The 18,222-nt window shown below is 42.8% G+C and overlaps 1 protein-coding gene across 1 annotated transcript; it reads left to right on the forward strand.

The window, feature by feature from the left end:
• The first annotated feature begins 666 nt into the window (after positions 1 to 666).
• tamalin (trafficking regulator and scaffold protein tamalin) lies at positions 667 to 9,856 on the forward strand. The gene is made up of 8 exons (XM_052059524.1): positions 667 to 1,111; positions 2,887 to 2,942; positions 3,966 to 4,020; positions 5,532 to 5,634; positions 6,769 to 6,862; positions 7,945 to 8,011; positions 8,370 to 8,436; positions 9,343 to 9,856. The coding sequence occupies exons 1-8, from the start codon at positions 908 to 910 to the stop codon at positions 9,834 to 9,836; spliced, it is 1,140 nt and encodes a 379-aa protein (XP_051915484.1). The 5' UTR covers positions 667 to 907; the 3' UTR covers positions 9,837 to 9,856.
• Positions 9,857 to 18,222: the final 8,366 nt, after the last annotated feature.

An 18,222-nucleotide genomic window follows, 5' to 3' on the forward strand; every position in this document is an offset into this window, starting at 1 on the left:
ACAGATCAGAAGATTACATTTAAGGAAAGTTGGTGGAAATAGCTCACTTGTACGACAGTATTACCTGCTTGGTTGCTGTAGTGACATCATTAGTTTTCCCTTTGATTGAAGAGGAACAAAAGGTGAGAGTCGACATCTGACATGCACCGTTTCGAGGTTCCGAACATTGGCATCAGCGTAACATTATGTCGTCGCGTGACACAAATATTTAAAAGAGAAACAAAGACTGGCAAAAACGCCTACCGCACAACTTCTGCAGTGTGGCAACAACAAAGATAGCAATCGTGCTCAAGGATTAAATACACGTCCCTTTGACTGGTTGCTACATGTAATTTATGTACGTGATAAGCAACATAATGCTCAGACTTGTACCAACCAGGCTAAATAATAAACAGTGAAGCCCCTCCGTGATTTTATTTGATATTCTAAAATGTATAAATTTATTTTTCTCAGGCCTCTATGTATTGGTAAAGTCCCCCTCTAGCCCAGGGAGAGAACAAATCCTGGAGTCGTCCCTGATGTTAAAAAAAAATTGTCAGGTGGCACATGAAAGGCAGGTCCAAACGTGAGGTGGTGCACTGTCCCCAATTGACCGCCCGTTTCTGCCACCATCCCAAAAAGAATATTTCTAGTTAACTTTTGCGTTCAGTGGGGTCGTTTCGAGTCTCCAAAAAGTCCGGGGTATCCCCAACGCCACACCTCGGATATTTGCCAACAGCAATTGGGTATCCTTTCTTATCAAGCCCCGCCCCCTGCCTTTGCATCCCTCCCCGAGACAACAAGTTAAGGGCAACACACTCACAAGCTCGCACGCGGGCACGCAAGTACTTCAACGTTTGTCGCCGTGGTCCGCGTTCTCCGGCGGATTATTTTGGGTGGACTTGCAACAAATCTTTTTGGAAGCGGCATGACGTTCCGGAGGCTGAAGATGGTCGAATCAAACGGACCGGACAGTGCGGCGGCGTCTCTTCCGGACAACGATGTCTATTTCCCGTCGTCCCAGTCGGACAGCTGCCAGCGGACGGCGCCTCTCAAGAACGACTCCTCGGAGGTTTATAACTACAAGACGCTGGCTTACTCCGGAGGCACTCTGCCCAGAAACTTGAGAAAGGTAAAGTAATCACCTGTTGAAAGATTTAAACGGCTGTCAATTGTCGGCTGCATAGAAATCTTCGATTGGAAATTCAAAAGGAGTTAGCGTGCTGCCGTTAATTAACGTATGGAGCTGTTCTGCTGTGTTAAAAACCCCCAAAGTAACACTCAAAATAGAACATTGGACAACTGGGTCCCCGGGTCACCCGATTATTATTATTACAAGAATGCATTATTTATTCATCTTTTTTTTCTCGAATGATGCTATAAACGTTCACTGTACATCACACAGCATTTCACCAATTGTATTTTTGGCGCTCCGTTAATGGTCACGAATTAAACAAGTCAGGATGAAACTACCTAGAGATTCATTTTGTGTGAGTTAAGTTGCACAGCTGACAGAAATACTCACACTCTGTTAAAAAAATCGTAAAAGTAGAAATACGGATTCAAATTTTCCGAATGACTTTGCTAAAAATAAAGTGAAATATAGTATGCAGTAACAAGATTTGTACTTCATTACTTCGCACCACTGATTTGATGTGTAAATTAGTAATATTCAGTGCTAACATCTTTATAAATGTTTTTCTCCATTTGTTTTCAGGCGGTTTTTTACATTAAAAAACATACGTGCCTTCCGACATTACCACAGGATCAAACATCCACAACTATAGTGCTTTGATGTCGTCTCAACGGCCTGTATTCCATGCTACAGTGGCTCCTTTAAAAGTTTGAGCACAAACAGTTCCAGGGTCAAATTGTTCCCATCTTAAATTTTAAGACAGTATTATTTAACACGTTTAGTGTTGAATTAATAAAATCAGCAACGTTAATTCATAAATTCGCTTTGCATAATTCTCACTCGATTGTATTATATTTTTTATCTGATCGGCCATTGTTGAGGCTGCTGTCTCATTTTTTAAATTAAATCTTGAGGAAATTAAAAAAAATTCCTGGCCTGACGTGCTCTTGAGAACATTTTCATCATCAGCATGTTTTGCCACCTCTACGACGGTAGGAGTGACATAACCTTTATTTCGCGTTGCATAACGCTGGCTAACTGCAACACTTTTTTTTCCTGGCTGTTTCCCCTCTCTGGAGCCCAAAAGTCATTTGCGTGCCAGTTGGACATTTGGTAGCTGAGAAAGTTGACTTGCGCGTCCAGACTGGAGGTGCAACAAGGGCGCATTGTGGTATTGTGAGGGCAGCCATCCTTGCTGTAGCACCCCCCCCCCCCCACCCCATTCAGATGTTGCCCTGTGTGGGTATTGGGGGAATAATAAATGCTCTCATTGAGAAGTCTGCATGACAATTCTGTAAGTGAGGAGACTTAAAGAAAGCAACAGTTTACGAGCTGGCACAAAGCGGCCTTTCATCAGAAAAGGACTGAGTTGGAACAGAGCTAAGAAGTGAAGCCTTGTGGGCAGATATCGTCTTTTATTTATTTTGGTGGGCCCAGTTTGACTTGGGTTCAATGTACATACTGTGAAAGACTCCACCTTTCTTTATCCCTAATGGTCGGAAAAGCATGTAGAAAGGTGACTGTAGCTTCTGCTGAAGTAAACAAGTGTGACACACATTTGTAGTTTCATTGTGGACTTTCGATGACATCGGAAGCCTAAAAATACACCCGTAAAGTGCACATGTGCGTTGGCTTGACAGACCAGTTTGTGCGGTGTGTGTGTGTGTGAATGTTTGTGTTGTGTGCACACGTGAGGTGGGTGTGCCCAGGAAAGGCCCGGGAAAACCCTCATAAGTCAAGAGTGTCTTGACGTGCTTGTTTCTCTTTTGCAGGCTGGCGGCTCACAGAAATGGAAGCCCCAAATCCAGTCACCAGCAGAACCACAAAGGTAAAAACGCGATGACACACCTTGTGCATGTACAAGACAAGTAAAAAAATAATTGTGGGGAGCAAAACACATTGATGGCTGCCTCATACACAGAAGAACCTCTTAGTCTCCGGGGGACATTGATTGAAAAAAATAGCCCTTTCCTTTGCAAATAATAAGAAAAATCATAGAAATGTTTCATCCCGTAGTCTAAACCCAAACAGGTTCTACAGTCAATGTTTTAAGTAGAATTTTAACATTCTTAATTCATTCTAAGTGTAAAGAGAAGTTAATCACTGTGAATGGTCAAATGTAAGTGTACATTTAATGATAACAGCATAAGGTGGAGCTGAATATGTATCACATATACGCCTTATGCATCAAACTATCTTAACTGTCATACAAGTGTGAAAAGAAGTTCACCACTTTAGATGGATGTAGAGTGGTTCCTTTCTGAATTGTTCCAGTGTAAAAGTTCTGAGCATATCCACCACAAGCTTTTCTGCAATAGTTTCCTGGCATACCGCTTGTAATGGAGTGTTGTTAAATATTATTTAACACCCTTCTGATTTCTATGCATATTCATCACATGTAAAGGTTTTAGTTCATCAAACCAATTTTAACATCACACAGAGACTACCCGAGGAAATACAAAATTAAGTTTCTAAACACCAATTTAGTTTATTAAGGCACCCAAAAAAAAACTTACTGTCCCTATTGGAAAAAGAAATTGCCCCCTGAAAACTAATAGTGGGTTGTGCTACCTTTGGCAGCAATAACTGAAATCAAGCATGTGTGATAATGGGCGATGAGTCTTTTGCGTCCCTGTGGAGGAATTTTGGCGCACTCTTCACAGAATTGCTTCAACTACGCCATATTGGAAAGTTTTCTAGCTTGAACGGCCCGTTTCAATACTTTTTCATGGCACTGCAGTTGGAGAATAGTGTGAGACGACGCATCAGGAGTGAAATCTTTTTGGCCCTGCTGTTGCCACTCTACCAGTTAAAAATTCTGATGAATTTGCCTTTTTTTTTGCATCCCCAGGAAGGTGGTGGTGCTGGAGAGGATGGACGGACAAACGTTTGGTTTTGAGATTCAGGTAAGAGAAGCAGTCATTGGGGGTTTGTTTTCTGTTCAAAATGGTGTCCTCGGAGACGGATGTAACATGAAGTGGCGCACTGTCTCGACGCAACCATACATGACATTGTTATTTTTATGGTTTGGGTGATCTCCGGATCTCCGCCCTTCCTGCATCTTTCTGTAGCCAGAAGGAAATGAACTCAAGAGGCTCAGTTGGGCCACCATTTTGACGTTCCTGTTTTCTTTCGTGATGTGCGCCATGGTGCGCGTGTGTTTATCAGGTGGCCCGGTCTGGTTCCTTGTGGGTTCTGTCCGTGTCATAAGAGCATGTCTGCTGTCGCTCTGCTGACCGATGCAGTGGCGCACATGAGGAAGTCGCAACAGCTGTTGTCATAACAACAAAATGTTATGTTAGCTATTGAGGTTTTACATAAGCGCAACTAAATTCTGGCCTGAGACCGATCGATGTACATTATTGACAGTTTGAGGGAAATGGCACCACACATACAGTCTACACTTTGGATCCCTCAACATGCGTCATTTAACATCCAAACATAGAATTTCTCATCAAAATGTCCATGAAAATCCTTATCTCTGCTGCTTTGAAATGAACAAACTGGCTAACCCGATATGAAAGGTGGTTTCAAATAAAAGGTGACATGTACTGAATTTCTTTTACGATTTAAAACAGCCCCCCCCCCACGTGACTCTTGAAATCGTGCTTATGTTCATTTGTGAGACACAAACGCACACAAAACTTCCTTGCTGAAGGAATAGCTACTGACGACCAAATGCTTGTCCTCCAAAAGACATCTTCTGTTGTTTATAGTCAACTAATGATGCCGTCGTGCCAAGCGTCTCAACCGCATGAACCACAGTCTCATCTTTGGAAGGTTGTATCAGGGCTGAACGGGTTCCCCGAACGGGCTCGGAGATAAACTATTTCTTCTGTGTCCCAGAAAGAACTTTTAGAAAACGCAAAGAAAATTTGCTGTCCTGCCAGGTCGTCGTCATGCACAGTCAGTGAGATGACACTAAAAGTGCACATCACCGCAAACACTGGAGCCCTTTTGGTGCAGATCTAAGCATTTTCATTTTTTTGCCATTAGAGCCTGCTTGCAGTCAGTGCCAAGTATGACAGCACTCTTCCAAATCTACCGCTTGGCCCCCGCTTGGGAAGGACAGAGAGAAACATTCTCACAACATATGTCCAACAAACAAGTCAGACATGCTTAGCATTGTACGCCACTGACTGTCATGCATTTGTTGATGAAAGTTTCAATGGCTGATTGTTGCGCGGCAGCGCGACACCTCTGGATCTTGAGCCACGTGGTCTGCGGTCTGCTATGGCTTCCTGCGCGCGTCATTCTCTGCTTGCGTTATCAGCACACTGTCACACGGCGCCCACACTTCCAGTGCAGTGACATCAATCATGTGGCGGCGGAAGCTCCACGACAGCAAAGAGGAACTTCTTCTTTTTTTTTTTTTTTCTGGTGTTCAGTCTGACGGAAGGCCTTGTGTGTCTTTCAGACTTACGGCTTGCTTCATCAGGACCAAAACACGGTGGAAATGTGCACGTTTGTGTACAAGGTGCATGATGGCAGCCCGGCCCAGCTTGCAGGACTTAGAGTTGGTAAGTTTAAACTCCATCTAGTTATTTTGTAGCGCTCATCCGGCTCAGGGTCTCTGCTGAGCTAAACCTATGCCGATAGACTTTGGGTGGGTCAAGGGTTGCTGAGACTGGTCACTAAGTCGATTACAGGGCACAATCAGGGACCTCAACCATTCACACTCAACCAAGACCACATTTAGTCATGACTTAACCCATCTTAGGCATATTAATAAGAGGAAACCACGGTGAGGTTATCCAAACTTAATTCAAAAAAGGCCAGAGCTGTTTGTTTCGAGCCCAGACTGAGACACAGACGTGCTAGCCACACGCCTGGCGAAAAGCAACAAAAAAGCCCAAACTGTATCACTCAAAGGCATAACAACCATGCGGGGTTAGACCACAGTCTCCTTAACTCCTCCTCAACATTCGAGTGGTCATAATTGATCAAATATTTTCAAAGCTTGCACATCTTACTCAAACCTATTCTTCTTAGTTTAAAACCTTGAACGCGAACTGTTTCGGAGACCGGGACATTGGTGAAAGGAGGACTTTGAGGGATTTTAGGAAATGGAGATAAAATCATTCCCATTGTAATGGCTTAAAATCATAAACCCCTTTTTGACTATGTGAATGTTTCAAGTAACATTCCTAATGGTCTTTCAAGTGTAAAAATAAGAGTTAAGGTTCCAGTTGCGGATGAGCTGGTGAATGCTGGGCGGGCGCCAGCCAATCACGAGGCGCTTGTAGACAAACAAACAGCCACGCTGACACTCCACACCCTTGGACAGTATCTGTCAGCATTCACATGAAATGGTTATTGGGATATTGTTACTATTTTTAGTGTCGGTCAATACCAACCTGTGAGTGGTTTTTTTTCCACTGATATAAGCTGAAACAGAAATAACAATGTTCCCAAGCTAGTCACTCCGCCATCTACTTCCTTCTTCCTCTTGCTTCAGTTTCACTTCCTAAATTCCTCTAGCACGCTATTATGCTAACACACAAAATGAAGCCCAGGCAGGGAACTGTGCTTCGGGATGGAAAAAAACAAAACCGCTTCCACTTCCCCTGAGAGATGCACATGTCTTACCCGTATGTGGAATCGAACCATTCGATCCAAACGGAACCAAGTGACAAATGTGTGCGCTGTCGCAGGGGAGACCATCGCAAGTGTGAACGAGGCCCCTGTGGAGGGATTTCGACACAAGGAGATTGTCCAGCTCATCAAGGCGTGTGGAAACACTCTCAGGTACAAACAAGTTTAACACACACACACACACACACACACACACACACAAAATGTTTGTTTGTTTTTTTTGGGTTTTTTTCAATTCAATGCATTGATATTCCACAATACAATACATCTTTATATAGTGCTTTCACATTAGCTGCTTCTGGAACAAAGTGATTTACAGAACAGTGAACATAAAATGACGGAACATATAAAAGAAACCCATCATAACCGTCATACCATTGTAACAACTATTCCTGCATAGGCCTTGTTGTTTGAAGCGGTTATCGAATCAAAGTCTCAAAACGTACATGCCGTCCCGCGTGTCTGCTACAAGCTAAGTTTGAACGTAAACAAAAAGTTGTCGTGTGCATTGACAAAAAAAGAGATTGGTTCACTTCTCTTGTGCCATGGAAATCCGCTTCAATTCCAAGCCGCGACTCTCTGTTCCAAATATGCGTCTGTGCTCCGTGCCAACGCTCCTCCCTTGTCATCCTCAACTATAGCAGCCATCCACCTAGCTGCACCAACGCAGACCGCCAACAACGCCGCTGAACGCCATCCATTTAGCTGAACAAATGCTGTGAAAAATGCTGCCCATGACAGGCGTAAAAAACCACAAGTGCGCCGGGGCTGTCGAGCGGCGACGGTCAAATTGCGCAGATACCCCCCATCATACACGCGTGCTAACGAGAAGGCGCAACGACCATTAAAAAAAAAAATCCCCCGCAAAGCTCCTGAAGATCTCTTGCATTATGCTCTACTGCTGTCACTTGGAAACGACTAGATGGAACATTAGCGGTACCCGTCCGTCTTGAAGCTTCTGCAGTATGAGGCGAGGTGAACCGCATCAGAGTCCCATGGCTGGTGAACACAACAACATAGACTGACATGAAGGAGTTCGCCAACAATCCCTCACAGCACAAAAACACAAAGTGTGAATGTGTAGTTCTTCTTCACATTGGCCTCCTCAGTTTCTGGTTTATGAAAAGTGCCTTTGATAAGGTTCAATGTCTTACCCACACTTTTAAGACTTAAAGAAAAAAAAATAACAACTTCCTCTTTTGGCTGTTAAATCCTGTCGCCTTCTTTCCTTCAAGGCTGGAGACGATTTATAGCGACGCCATCCGGAAAGCCGAGCTGGAGGCACGACTGCAGTATCTGAAGGTGAGCCGTTAGTCAACACACACACACACACACACACACGCGGAGGCCTGCCGGGTTCCCCCCCCCCCCCCGCCCCCCCCAATCCACACCTGTCACTCACACCTGTCACGTCAGCGTTTTCTCCAGCACGCTCTCTCACATTCTTGCATCGGAGCTGTTGTCGCAGCTTCCTGTCAAGTGGTCGAGCAGCGCCACTTTAACCCCCTAAAAGATTCCAGCAGCTGTGCCTTTAATCCCACCAGCCGCCAGCCCTCTCGCACACTAATCCAACTTTTTTACAGATTAACCACCAACCTACTGCATTAGACACTCTGAAAGGATGCTCATTTCCAACTGTGGATGTCTTGTTCCTTTGCAGCAAACGCTCCATGAGAAGTGGGAAGAGTATCGCTCGTTGATGGTGCAGGAGCAGAGGCTTGTTCATGGTAAGCCGCATCCTTTCTTCGTGACTCACTTGCTCGTCAGCCAGCGCACCTGTTTCCATTAACATCAAAGACGGTGTAGTCTTGCGATAAAGGTAACTTGCATGTTGTTCAAAAACATCAAAGATAAGTTGGTCGTAAACAACCTGATGAGCATTTTCAAACGGCAAAGGCAACCGTAACGTCACGTGTGCGTTTTGTCAGCAACTGACCAGTTTTGACTATTCCATATTCATTTCCCGTAATTAGCAGTCATTACCAAACCTAACTTGTTTCTTTATCACCGGAGAAAGTGACTGACAGCATTTAAAAAAAAATAATTATTTTAAACAAAGAAGAAAATTTAGACCTTCTGCAACTTAGTTTGCCCCCGGGCCATTTTTTTTTTTTCCGAACGCACAACCCTCAAAAACGTCGCAGTCCTTCACTGATCCCGACGCACATGCTTTCTAGTTCACAAGGAAGATAATTTAGTCTTCAATAAACCTAAACGAGAAACATCAAAGCAACCAACCGAGCAAAATTGTTTTCCTTTCGTCAACCGACCCAAACCAATTCGACAGATGCGCAATCCAACCAGCCTCATGTATATTCTTATCTCATTCACTCCCAAAGACGTTTTTAAACGTCGTTTCAGACTTGGTCCAGAATTGGCTGGTACTAAATGAGTTAATTGACTTTAGTAATTCATAGCAACGCTAACATGTTTTCAAAGCCACCAAAGGCAATGTAGTCTTCAGTGCACAAGTGTTTTTGAATACGAGACCTTATATGCGTGCGTGTTGTTGTAAACATCTGGGGAACTGTAGTGTGACAATTGAAACGGGGGTCTGTTTTTATTGGACATAAGCCACCGTGTCCAAACTTTATCTGATCCAGAGGCGATGTATGTATCATCATGTATCTCAGGTATCGTGATGAGCGACGCCTCCGTGTACGAGTCCCTGGAGTCGGCGGGCGTGTACGGCAGCCTCGGAGCGCCCAGCCCCGCCGCTCGCCGCTCCCTGCACGGCACCGGCAGCTCCAGCAGCAGCGCCAGCGTCCTCAGCGCGGCCACCGAAGACGACCCCCTCTACCAGACGTGCTTGTATCACGCGGACGCCGCAGGCGACTCTGACGTCAGCGGGGGCAAAAGGCACAAACAGCAGCAGCAGGCGCCGCCGCCGGCAAGGAAGCAGCGCCTGCGGCCCGCCAGCGAGCTCTTCGCATCGGCCAAGACGCAGTTGACACGCAGCGCCAGCACTCGCAGCCACACGCGCGCGCCCTCGTCCGCGCCCGCCGCCGCTGACAAACCGCCGGGCTTCAGCTCGTTGCAGAGGAAACACAGAAGCTTCCGGAGGCACCTGCTCAAGTTCATCCCGGGCTTGAACAGGCCGATGGAGGAGGAGGAGAGCAAACTGTGATCTGGCTTCCCCTCTCAAGACTGTCTGGGCAAAAATCCTCACAAAAGCTTCAAGTGACCAAAGGCTGTTTCTCCAGCCGCCCGTCTTCCAAAGCTGTATAGAACTGCTAAGTTTACTTTTCATTCTTTTATTTATATTTGGTTATTTATTTATTGGAAATGTGTCTGGCTTTAAGTCTACAATGAAGAATGAAGGGGTTCTTTTTCTGTTTTTACTGCATGGAGCAACTTTTCTTGTGAAAGCTGACGAATCATTTTGTAAGTTTGATGTTTACTCTAAAGAGTCATGTTTTTTCTGCCAAAAGTATTGTTTCAAAAAAAGGCATTTCAGGTTTAATTCCGGTTTGTTTGTTGAAAAAAATAAAAATATAGAATTCTAGTTTGTTTGCCCTTTTTTTACGCGGGTGACATTGAATTAATTGATGATATCCACAAACATGACACAAAACGAGATGGGAGATACTCACATACTAGAACGCGCCACCGCATTTACACATTCCACTTCCATTGTAACATACAAGTAGAAGTTTGACCAATTACCCACTGAGACTTTCTCGAACACTTTCTAATTTTGATTAGACACCTAGGCCGGCCCGTGACTTTCCAATTTGTGGATTTCATTGTGAATGTCTGCAACGTTGCATTTCTGTGCACATACGAGTGTTGGAGCATCACATGTGCGCTGTGAAATACAGAATAATCCTTCATACTGTCGTCATTACAAGCGAGTGTTGGTGGCTTAAGGGGGGGTGTCACGCATGTGAGGTGTGTAGAATGGTGGCTCTTGTATCAGCGCTGACACACTTTATTGTCAGGAGGAATGTGGAGAGGAAGGCATGACCCTGAATTCCAACCACAACCACTTTCTTTCTTCCAGCTGCTCATTACACCTCTTCCCATATTCCCATGGCTGCCTATTTGTGTGTGCATGTGTATGTGTGTTTGTGTTGGAGGTGGGCGCTGGAAGGCTTTTCTTTCTTAGCTGACCCCTGAGGTCAAGCTGGTCACTCGCTCGCTTCATTCAGCAAGGCTGAGCCCTTTGTCAGCAGGTTGAACATGGCGAAGGGACGGACATAGTAAGCTGTTTTTTTACAGCCGAAAAAGACGACCATATAGTAAGGAGTTTTTTACCGGAAAAAAAAACGATCAGGGATAATTAGGATTTTTTTAAATTAAAAAAGAAAAGACCAGGTATAGTAAGGCGTTTTTTACCGAATCCCCCCGCTTCCATGTATAGTAATTAAAGCCAAGTAGACCCCTCTTCCCAGCCCCCCCAATGAGTTTTAATGTAAAAATAGAGGTTTTGTGAAAATCATATTTTTCACAACAGAATTCATGGTATGTGGCCATGTGTTTTGCCCCCTCCCCCCCACACACACACACACAAACACACGCCTACCTCCTTCCATCACTCCATTGCCCAGCTTCCATTACCTCCTCGGAAATTTATTTGCACATGAACTGAGACAATGCAGTGAGGTGTTACACTGCAAAAACACTAACGAAGGACTGATTGGGCATGTAATGGTTCTCATTACATCTGAATGGGCCGTTAAGGACCCACCGGAGTCCTGTGGGGGGTCTAGGCCGGAATACTTTTGTGAATGTTTGAATGGCACCCTGCAGTGAAAGCTCAGCTGTTGACCAAAGACAAATGAAGCTCAGATAAACGTGTGTGGTGGCCCCTTTGTGCACTACCAAAATGACTTCTTGAAGTTTCCCACATTAGGTCAATATCCCACTTTAGGAATTTGGTGACCCGAACACGCAGCTGTGAGGGCACTGGAGCTAACGCTCCTGCCAATAAATTTTAGGTGTTAGGATGTGAAGTTGTGGTGATGTTCTGAAGCATAAGAATGGGGGTGGCGATGACAGGTTGCGCTCCAAATCGCATGCTTTTATTCATGACACAACTTCACTTTTAATTCTCAAAGGTGTTTAAAAAAGTGAGACCAGTTTAAAATCCTGTCTTTGTAATAGCTTTTTACTTCTATTCATCAAATTACTGTACATTGAGAACACATTCACTTTCTATTCCAAATCAAAACATCAAAAAGGTGTTATTTTATGTGTCTAAATGTATCTTTCTAAACATTGGTTCTGGAAACTGCTGTTGCATGGAGTTGCCCAACAGACACCTGTGACCTCCTATTCCAGCCAACAGCAACTAACAAAATAATTAAAATGGGGGTGGGGGGGGTAAAAAAATAATTGAAGAACGACAAAAATAAAACTAACTGAAAACATGTTACGTTTAAGTAAACAAACACTGATGAATATCATTGTGATGGTCAAATGGTGGTTTACCTTGCTTCAATTACACAATACAAAAAAACCCAACTAAAACAAGGTCTAATTAAAGCATTTCCGGAAAAAAAAATAAACTATCAACTTGCTCTTACAAAATCTCATTAAAACTAACTGATAATAAGCCATAAAAGTCAAAGCAAAAATGAAAACTGTGTTGAATAATGCCAAACTATGAACACCATGCCTGGGAGTATACATCGGAAATGTTAATGCATTCATCTGCCTGGAAAAACAGCTCATAATGAAGATTTTAAACTTCACTTGAATTGTAAGCACACTGCTATAAATTTTAATCTGACTTTTATAGTTGTCAATCACGAAGCAGAATTGGACTGCAGTATTGTAGATTAATTTCCCAATGTGGGATGCAGGATGTGTGCGGCCAATGCTTTCGGATGTCTGCCGTAAAGATAAGATAAAAAGTTTTAAAATATCATCTCCAAACATGTCATGGCGACAGAAGGTGCAATCAAATGAGCAAACAAGGAACAAACCTTTGAACAGTTGACTGTTAAAACAATGAAAAGCAATTCCACACAGAGGTGACAATAGTAGTAAGGAACTGTTAGCTACATTACCGACTTAAAAATTTCCTGCCTCAAGGGTATAAAATCAATGGGAATGTTGCATCAAGTGTCATTAAGTAACCGACCATGATCTGTTACCATCTTTCATGGCGTTTTAAACCGTGAAAGGCCTTACTATACATGGTCGTTTTTTTTCGGCTAAAAACGCCTGACTATGCATGGTCGTTTTTTTCGGCTAAAAACGCCTTACTATACATGGTCGTTTTTTTTTTGGCTAAAAACGCCTTACTATACATGGTCGTTTTTTTTCGGCTAAAAACGCCTTACTATACATGGTCGTTTTTTTGGCTCAAGATGCCTTACTATACATGGTGGGGGGGGGGGGGGTGTTCCATCTAAAATCGCCTTACTATATACATGGTTGTTTTTTTCGGCTAAAAACGCCTTCCCATACATGGTCGGGGTTTTTTCGGCTTAAAACGCCCTCTTATACATGGTTGTTTTTTTCGGGTTAAAAAACGGCTTTCTATACACGGTCATTTTTTTTCGGCTAAAAACGCCTGACGATACATGGTCGGTTTTTTTTTCCGGCTAAAAATGCCTTACTACACATGGTCGTTTTTTTTTTCATCTAAAAACGCCTTACTATATACATGGTTGGGGTTTTTTTCGGCTAAAAACGCCTTACTATACTTGGTCAGGGTTTTTTTCGGCTTAAAACGCCTTACTATACATGGTCGTTTTTTTTCGGCTAAAAACGCCTGACTATGCATGGTCGTTTTTTTCGGCTAAAAACGCCTTACTATACATGGTCGGTTTTTTTTGGCTAAAAACGCCTTACTATACATGGTCGTTTTTTTTCGGCTAAAAACGCCTGACTATGCATGGTCGTTTTTTTCGGCTAAAAACGCCTTACTATACATGGTCGTTTTTTTGGCTCAAGATGCCTTACTATACATGGTGGGGGGGGGGGGTGTTCCATCTAAAATCGCCTTACTATATACATGGTTGTTTTTTTCGGCTAAAAACGCCTTCCCATACATGGTCGGGGTTTTTTTCGGCTTAAAACGCCCTCTTATACATGGTTGTTTTTTTCGGGTTAAAAAACGGCTTTCTATACACGGTCATTTTTTTTCGGCTAAAAACGCCTGACGATACATGGTCGGTTTTTTTTTTCGGCTAAAAATGCCTTACTACACATGGTCGGGTTTTTTTTCATCTAAAAACGCCTTACTATATACATGGTTGGGTTTTTTTTCGGCTAAAAACGCCTTACTATACATGGTCGTTTTTTTTCGGCTAAAAACGCCTGACTATGCATGGTCGTTTTTTTCGGCTAAAAACGCCTTACTATACATGGTCGTTTTTTTTTTGGCTAAAAACGCCTGACTATGCATGGTCGTTTTTTTCGGCTAAAAACGCCTTACTATACATGGTCGGGGTTTTTTTCGGCTTAAAACGCCTGACTATACATGGTTGTTTTTTTTCGGTTAAAAACGCTTTACTATACATCACTGGTGTCAAACTCATTTCACATGGTGGGCTACATACGGCCTCGGTAGATGTCAAGTGGGCCGGACCATTAAAATGATACCATACTTTGCTATAAACAACCAAAACAATATGTCTTTCCTTTGTTTTGGTATAAAGAAGCCCAAGAACATTTAGAAAGTGTTAAAATTTAACAAACGTATCTTTTATAAAACAATACAATACATGCAAGATTTATAAAGAAAGGAGGTTTTAAACCTTTTGCACATGCATATAAAATCTAAATGTAATCCCTGCCCAAACTTTACAAACCAAGGAGAGTGCTATTAAATGTATTAATGTGAGAGGGCTATTGATAGCGTCTGCTGTCATGGGTCTGTCTCAGTGACGGACTGAGGCTGCTGGTGTCTTCTTCTCTGGTCAAAACATATCCCCTAGCGGATACTTAATGAATTGCACCTTATTAAAAATATAAAATCCGTGTTTTTTGGCATTTTTTTCATTCTTAAATTATCCTGCGGGCCTGATTGAACGTCACGCGCACGTGTGTGTGTCATGAATGGAATTCCGCATCATTGTGCAATTGTAAAACAAGGCTGTGTGTTGAAAAAATAAATCTTAAACTGCATTTAAGGGTGGCTCAATACTGGCTGGCCATATATGGGCCAGAGTTGTAAATTAATTTCTGGCCCAAATACTTCACTCCACAACTGGCCCTCATCTGGTTTGCCAGAGACAAGCCAGTGCCTCCTTTGCCACTCCTGGGCCATGTTCGGCCCACATGCATTATGCCAGTGCCGACTCAAGGCCAGCTGTGCCAGCTTCATGCCGAATCCGGGCCACATGCCTTTGCTGACTGGGTGACTATTAAAAGGGTACGTTCTGACAAAAAAATACATTTACTAAATTCTTCAGTAAAAACTTTGACGACGTGTCAAGCGCTAACATTAATGGGTTGAAATGGAAGCTGCCTTTCACTGGAAAGCCTCGAGTAGACTTTTGGACACACAAGAGGAAAATGATGTCCTGCTTTAGCTTGTTCGATGAACGCCAAGCGCCTTCTCTGATCAATGTCGTTCGCCGTCCACATGTGGAGTCACACATCTGTGTTTGATCCAGTAGAGGCAATTGCAGCGCTAGCTTGTTTAGAAGATGTCAGGCAACTCAAGAAGAAGCGATGTTCTTTTGTGGACAACAACGTCCAAATTATTGGTAGGGAGGACTGCTGCTTTGAAACAGCTGGAAAAGGATACAAATAGGAGAACATTAGGGACATACTGTACAATACAATACATCCCAATTTATTTAGAGCAGTGGTCACCAACATGGTGCCCGCGGGCACCAGGTAGCCCGTGAAGACCACTTGAGTCCAGTGCCTGGACATTGTGATTTGCTAGTAGAAATTATGATTTAAAAATGCAAACATTGGCAGTACTGTGAGACATTTCGAAACACGATCAAAGTCTGACAATTTAAATCATCAAGTATTAAAAATAACACATCCTCATATTATTGAAGGTATTTTGGACAAATATGTTATTTCAGACGTGTATCAATTTGGTAGCCCTTCACACAATCGGTACACATGAAGTTGCTCTCACCCTCAAAAATGTTGGTGACACCTGATTTAGAGCTTTCACAACAGCTGCAGCTGTAACAAAACAGTTAAAGTAAAATAATAAAATGCCTATATTGTCTCCCTATAAGTCCTGACATCTCTCCCCCTGCGAGGATGGGCTCATTCAACAGGAAAAGTGGCCCTAACGAGTCGTTTCACTACCAAAGGACTGACTCATTGGCATGCAGAATGGTCATTTCACTGACCATATTGAGCAACAACAACAACAGAAACACTCTCTCGTTGACCACCACTCAAGAACACACCTACCAAAGTATTCTGTATTTTGAGTGACTTGACACCTACGATATTGAACTTTAGAAGCTTTTGGATTCAAGGTGAAATTTCTTCAGGAAACAACAACAATGCATTTTTGCTTTGTTTCAACCTGTGCTGATTCGTAATTAGATGATCCAACTACAAATAGCCATACTGCCATTAGGTGGGGGGAAAAAAACACAATGGCAACGATGATTGTGGGCCATTTTTAACCTGGACTGGTTATGCAAGACTGCTCAACATGGGGAAGGTGTATTGGTGGTGTTTGCATGTTATCAGGCAGGTTCCTCTTTTGTTTAACGTTTTTAGAATGTTTGAACACGCACACGCATACGCACACACTGGGCATTGCGTGACTTTTTTTCCCACTGCACACACTTTTTGCTTAATGGGATGATATGCAGGAAACATTCAAATGTATCCATGAGGCACTCAATGTGTTCCACACATCCACGGGCACAACGACGAAGAAGCATTTAAAAATAAAACAGCTAAAGGCTGTTCAAAGTAAAGCACAGAAATTCAAAGTATCTTATTGAAATTAAAAGACTGAAGACATTTTAACACCGTTGCAAAATATTCAAAAGGGAATAAAAGAAATAAAAAGTCGCTTTTAATAATGATGAAATGTAATAAGATAAGATATCCTTTATTCGTCCAACACTGGGGAAATTTACAGCCTCCAGCAGCAAGAATGTATGTAGAAAGAAGAAAGAAGAAAGGGAAAAAAACAACAAACATCTTTCAATTAAATGCAATATGAACACAAAATGGATAAATCGCAGTACTATTTACAATTTTCCTTCACATCATTTAATTATTATTATTATTATGATTGTTATTTTTTATTCATCAGCCTGACAGCAGTCGGTAGGAACGAGCGTCGGTATCTCTCCTTCTTGCAGCGCGGGTGTAACAGTCTCTGGCTGAAGGAGCTACCAAGTGCTGTCAGGGCGGGCTGGAGGGGGTGGGAGGGACTGGCCATCATAGCTTTTAGCTTAGTTAGCATCCTTCTGTTGCCCACCTCCTCCAGAGTGTCAAGGGAGCACCCCAGGACAGAACTGGCCTTCCTGACCAGTCGCTCCAGTCTCTTTCTGTCCCGGGCTGAGATGCTGCCTGACCAGCAGACAATGCCATAATGGATGGCCGAGGCCACCACCGAGTTATAGAACGTCTTAAGGAGTGACCCCTGAACCCCAAAAGACCTCAGTTTCCTGAGTAGGAAGAGTCGTCTCTGTCTTTTCCTAATCAGTCCTAATTAAATATGAAATTGATGAATTAAATGAAATTGATTTAAATATGCTTAAAAGACCATTAGCTGAAGGCATGGAGAAAAAAAAACATTTACGCTTGTGGCTGACTTCACTTCTGTTGGCAGTTTATCCATTTGCATCCAGCATAACAGCTAAATGCCACTTCACCGTGTTTACTTTGAAAAGCAAAACACACACGTGGAGTTAACCTTTCAGTGAGATAAAGGCTGACATAATTTGCTGACATCACAAATGATGACAGTTTGAACTACAAGCAGTTTCGATGCATCATTTTAACAAATGTTTGAACTCAGACTGTACCACTTTCAAAATTTGGCAATTATAGCATGCTAACTAGCGAACTGTATTCACTTTTTCTTTATTTAAAAATGAGACATATGTGGTCATACACGACCGCAAAAGACATCCATATAAAAAGCAATTTGATATATGTAAAGGTAATTGTGATATTTTTTAACCAAATTTATGGAACTGTCTTGATTACTGAAGTGGTTGTACAGCTGCTGTTGCTAATATTTTGGTCAGCTCTCTTAGCTTCGCAACAGCTTTGAATATTAGACAATTATCTCAGTACAATACATTTAAGTTCGACAATGACGATGATAGCCAACAATATGTTGATAGTGATACCTCAAAGCTGTTATTGACTCATCAGAACCAGTATTGTATCTCATCATACTGTGCAAGTTTACCTATTCAAATGTCTAGTGAGCGTTGGAGATGTTATCAGCAATGTCAACAGGCGAGTTTCGGAGGAACATCTGGAAGGTGAAACTTTTGAGTTCTGTGTTGAGTCTGTAACGTGTATGTGTGTGTGTGGGCGCGTGCAAGCAAAAACACAAAGAGTCTTCAAAGACAATAGCAGGAAGTGTCATGGGGTCGAGTTGA

This window comes from Hippocampus zosterae, chromosome 2 (assembly GCF_025434085.1).
Source record: "Hippocampus zosterae strain Florida chromosome 2, ASM2543408v3, whole genome shotgun sequence".
In the NCBI taxonomy this organism is placed as follows: domain Eukaryota; kingdom Metazoa; phylum Chordata; class Actinopteri; order Syngnathiformes; family Syngnathidae; genus Hippocampus; species Hippocampus zosterae.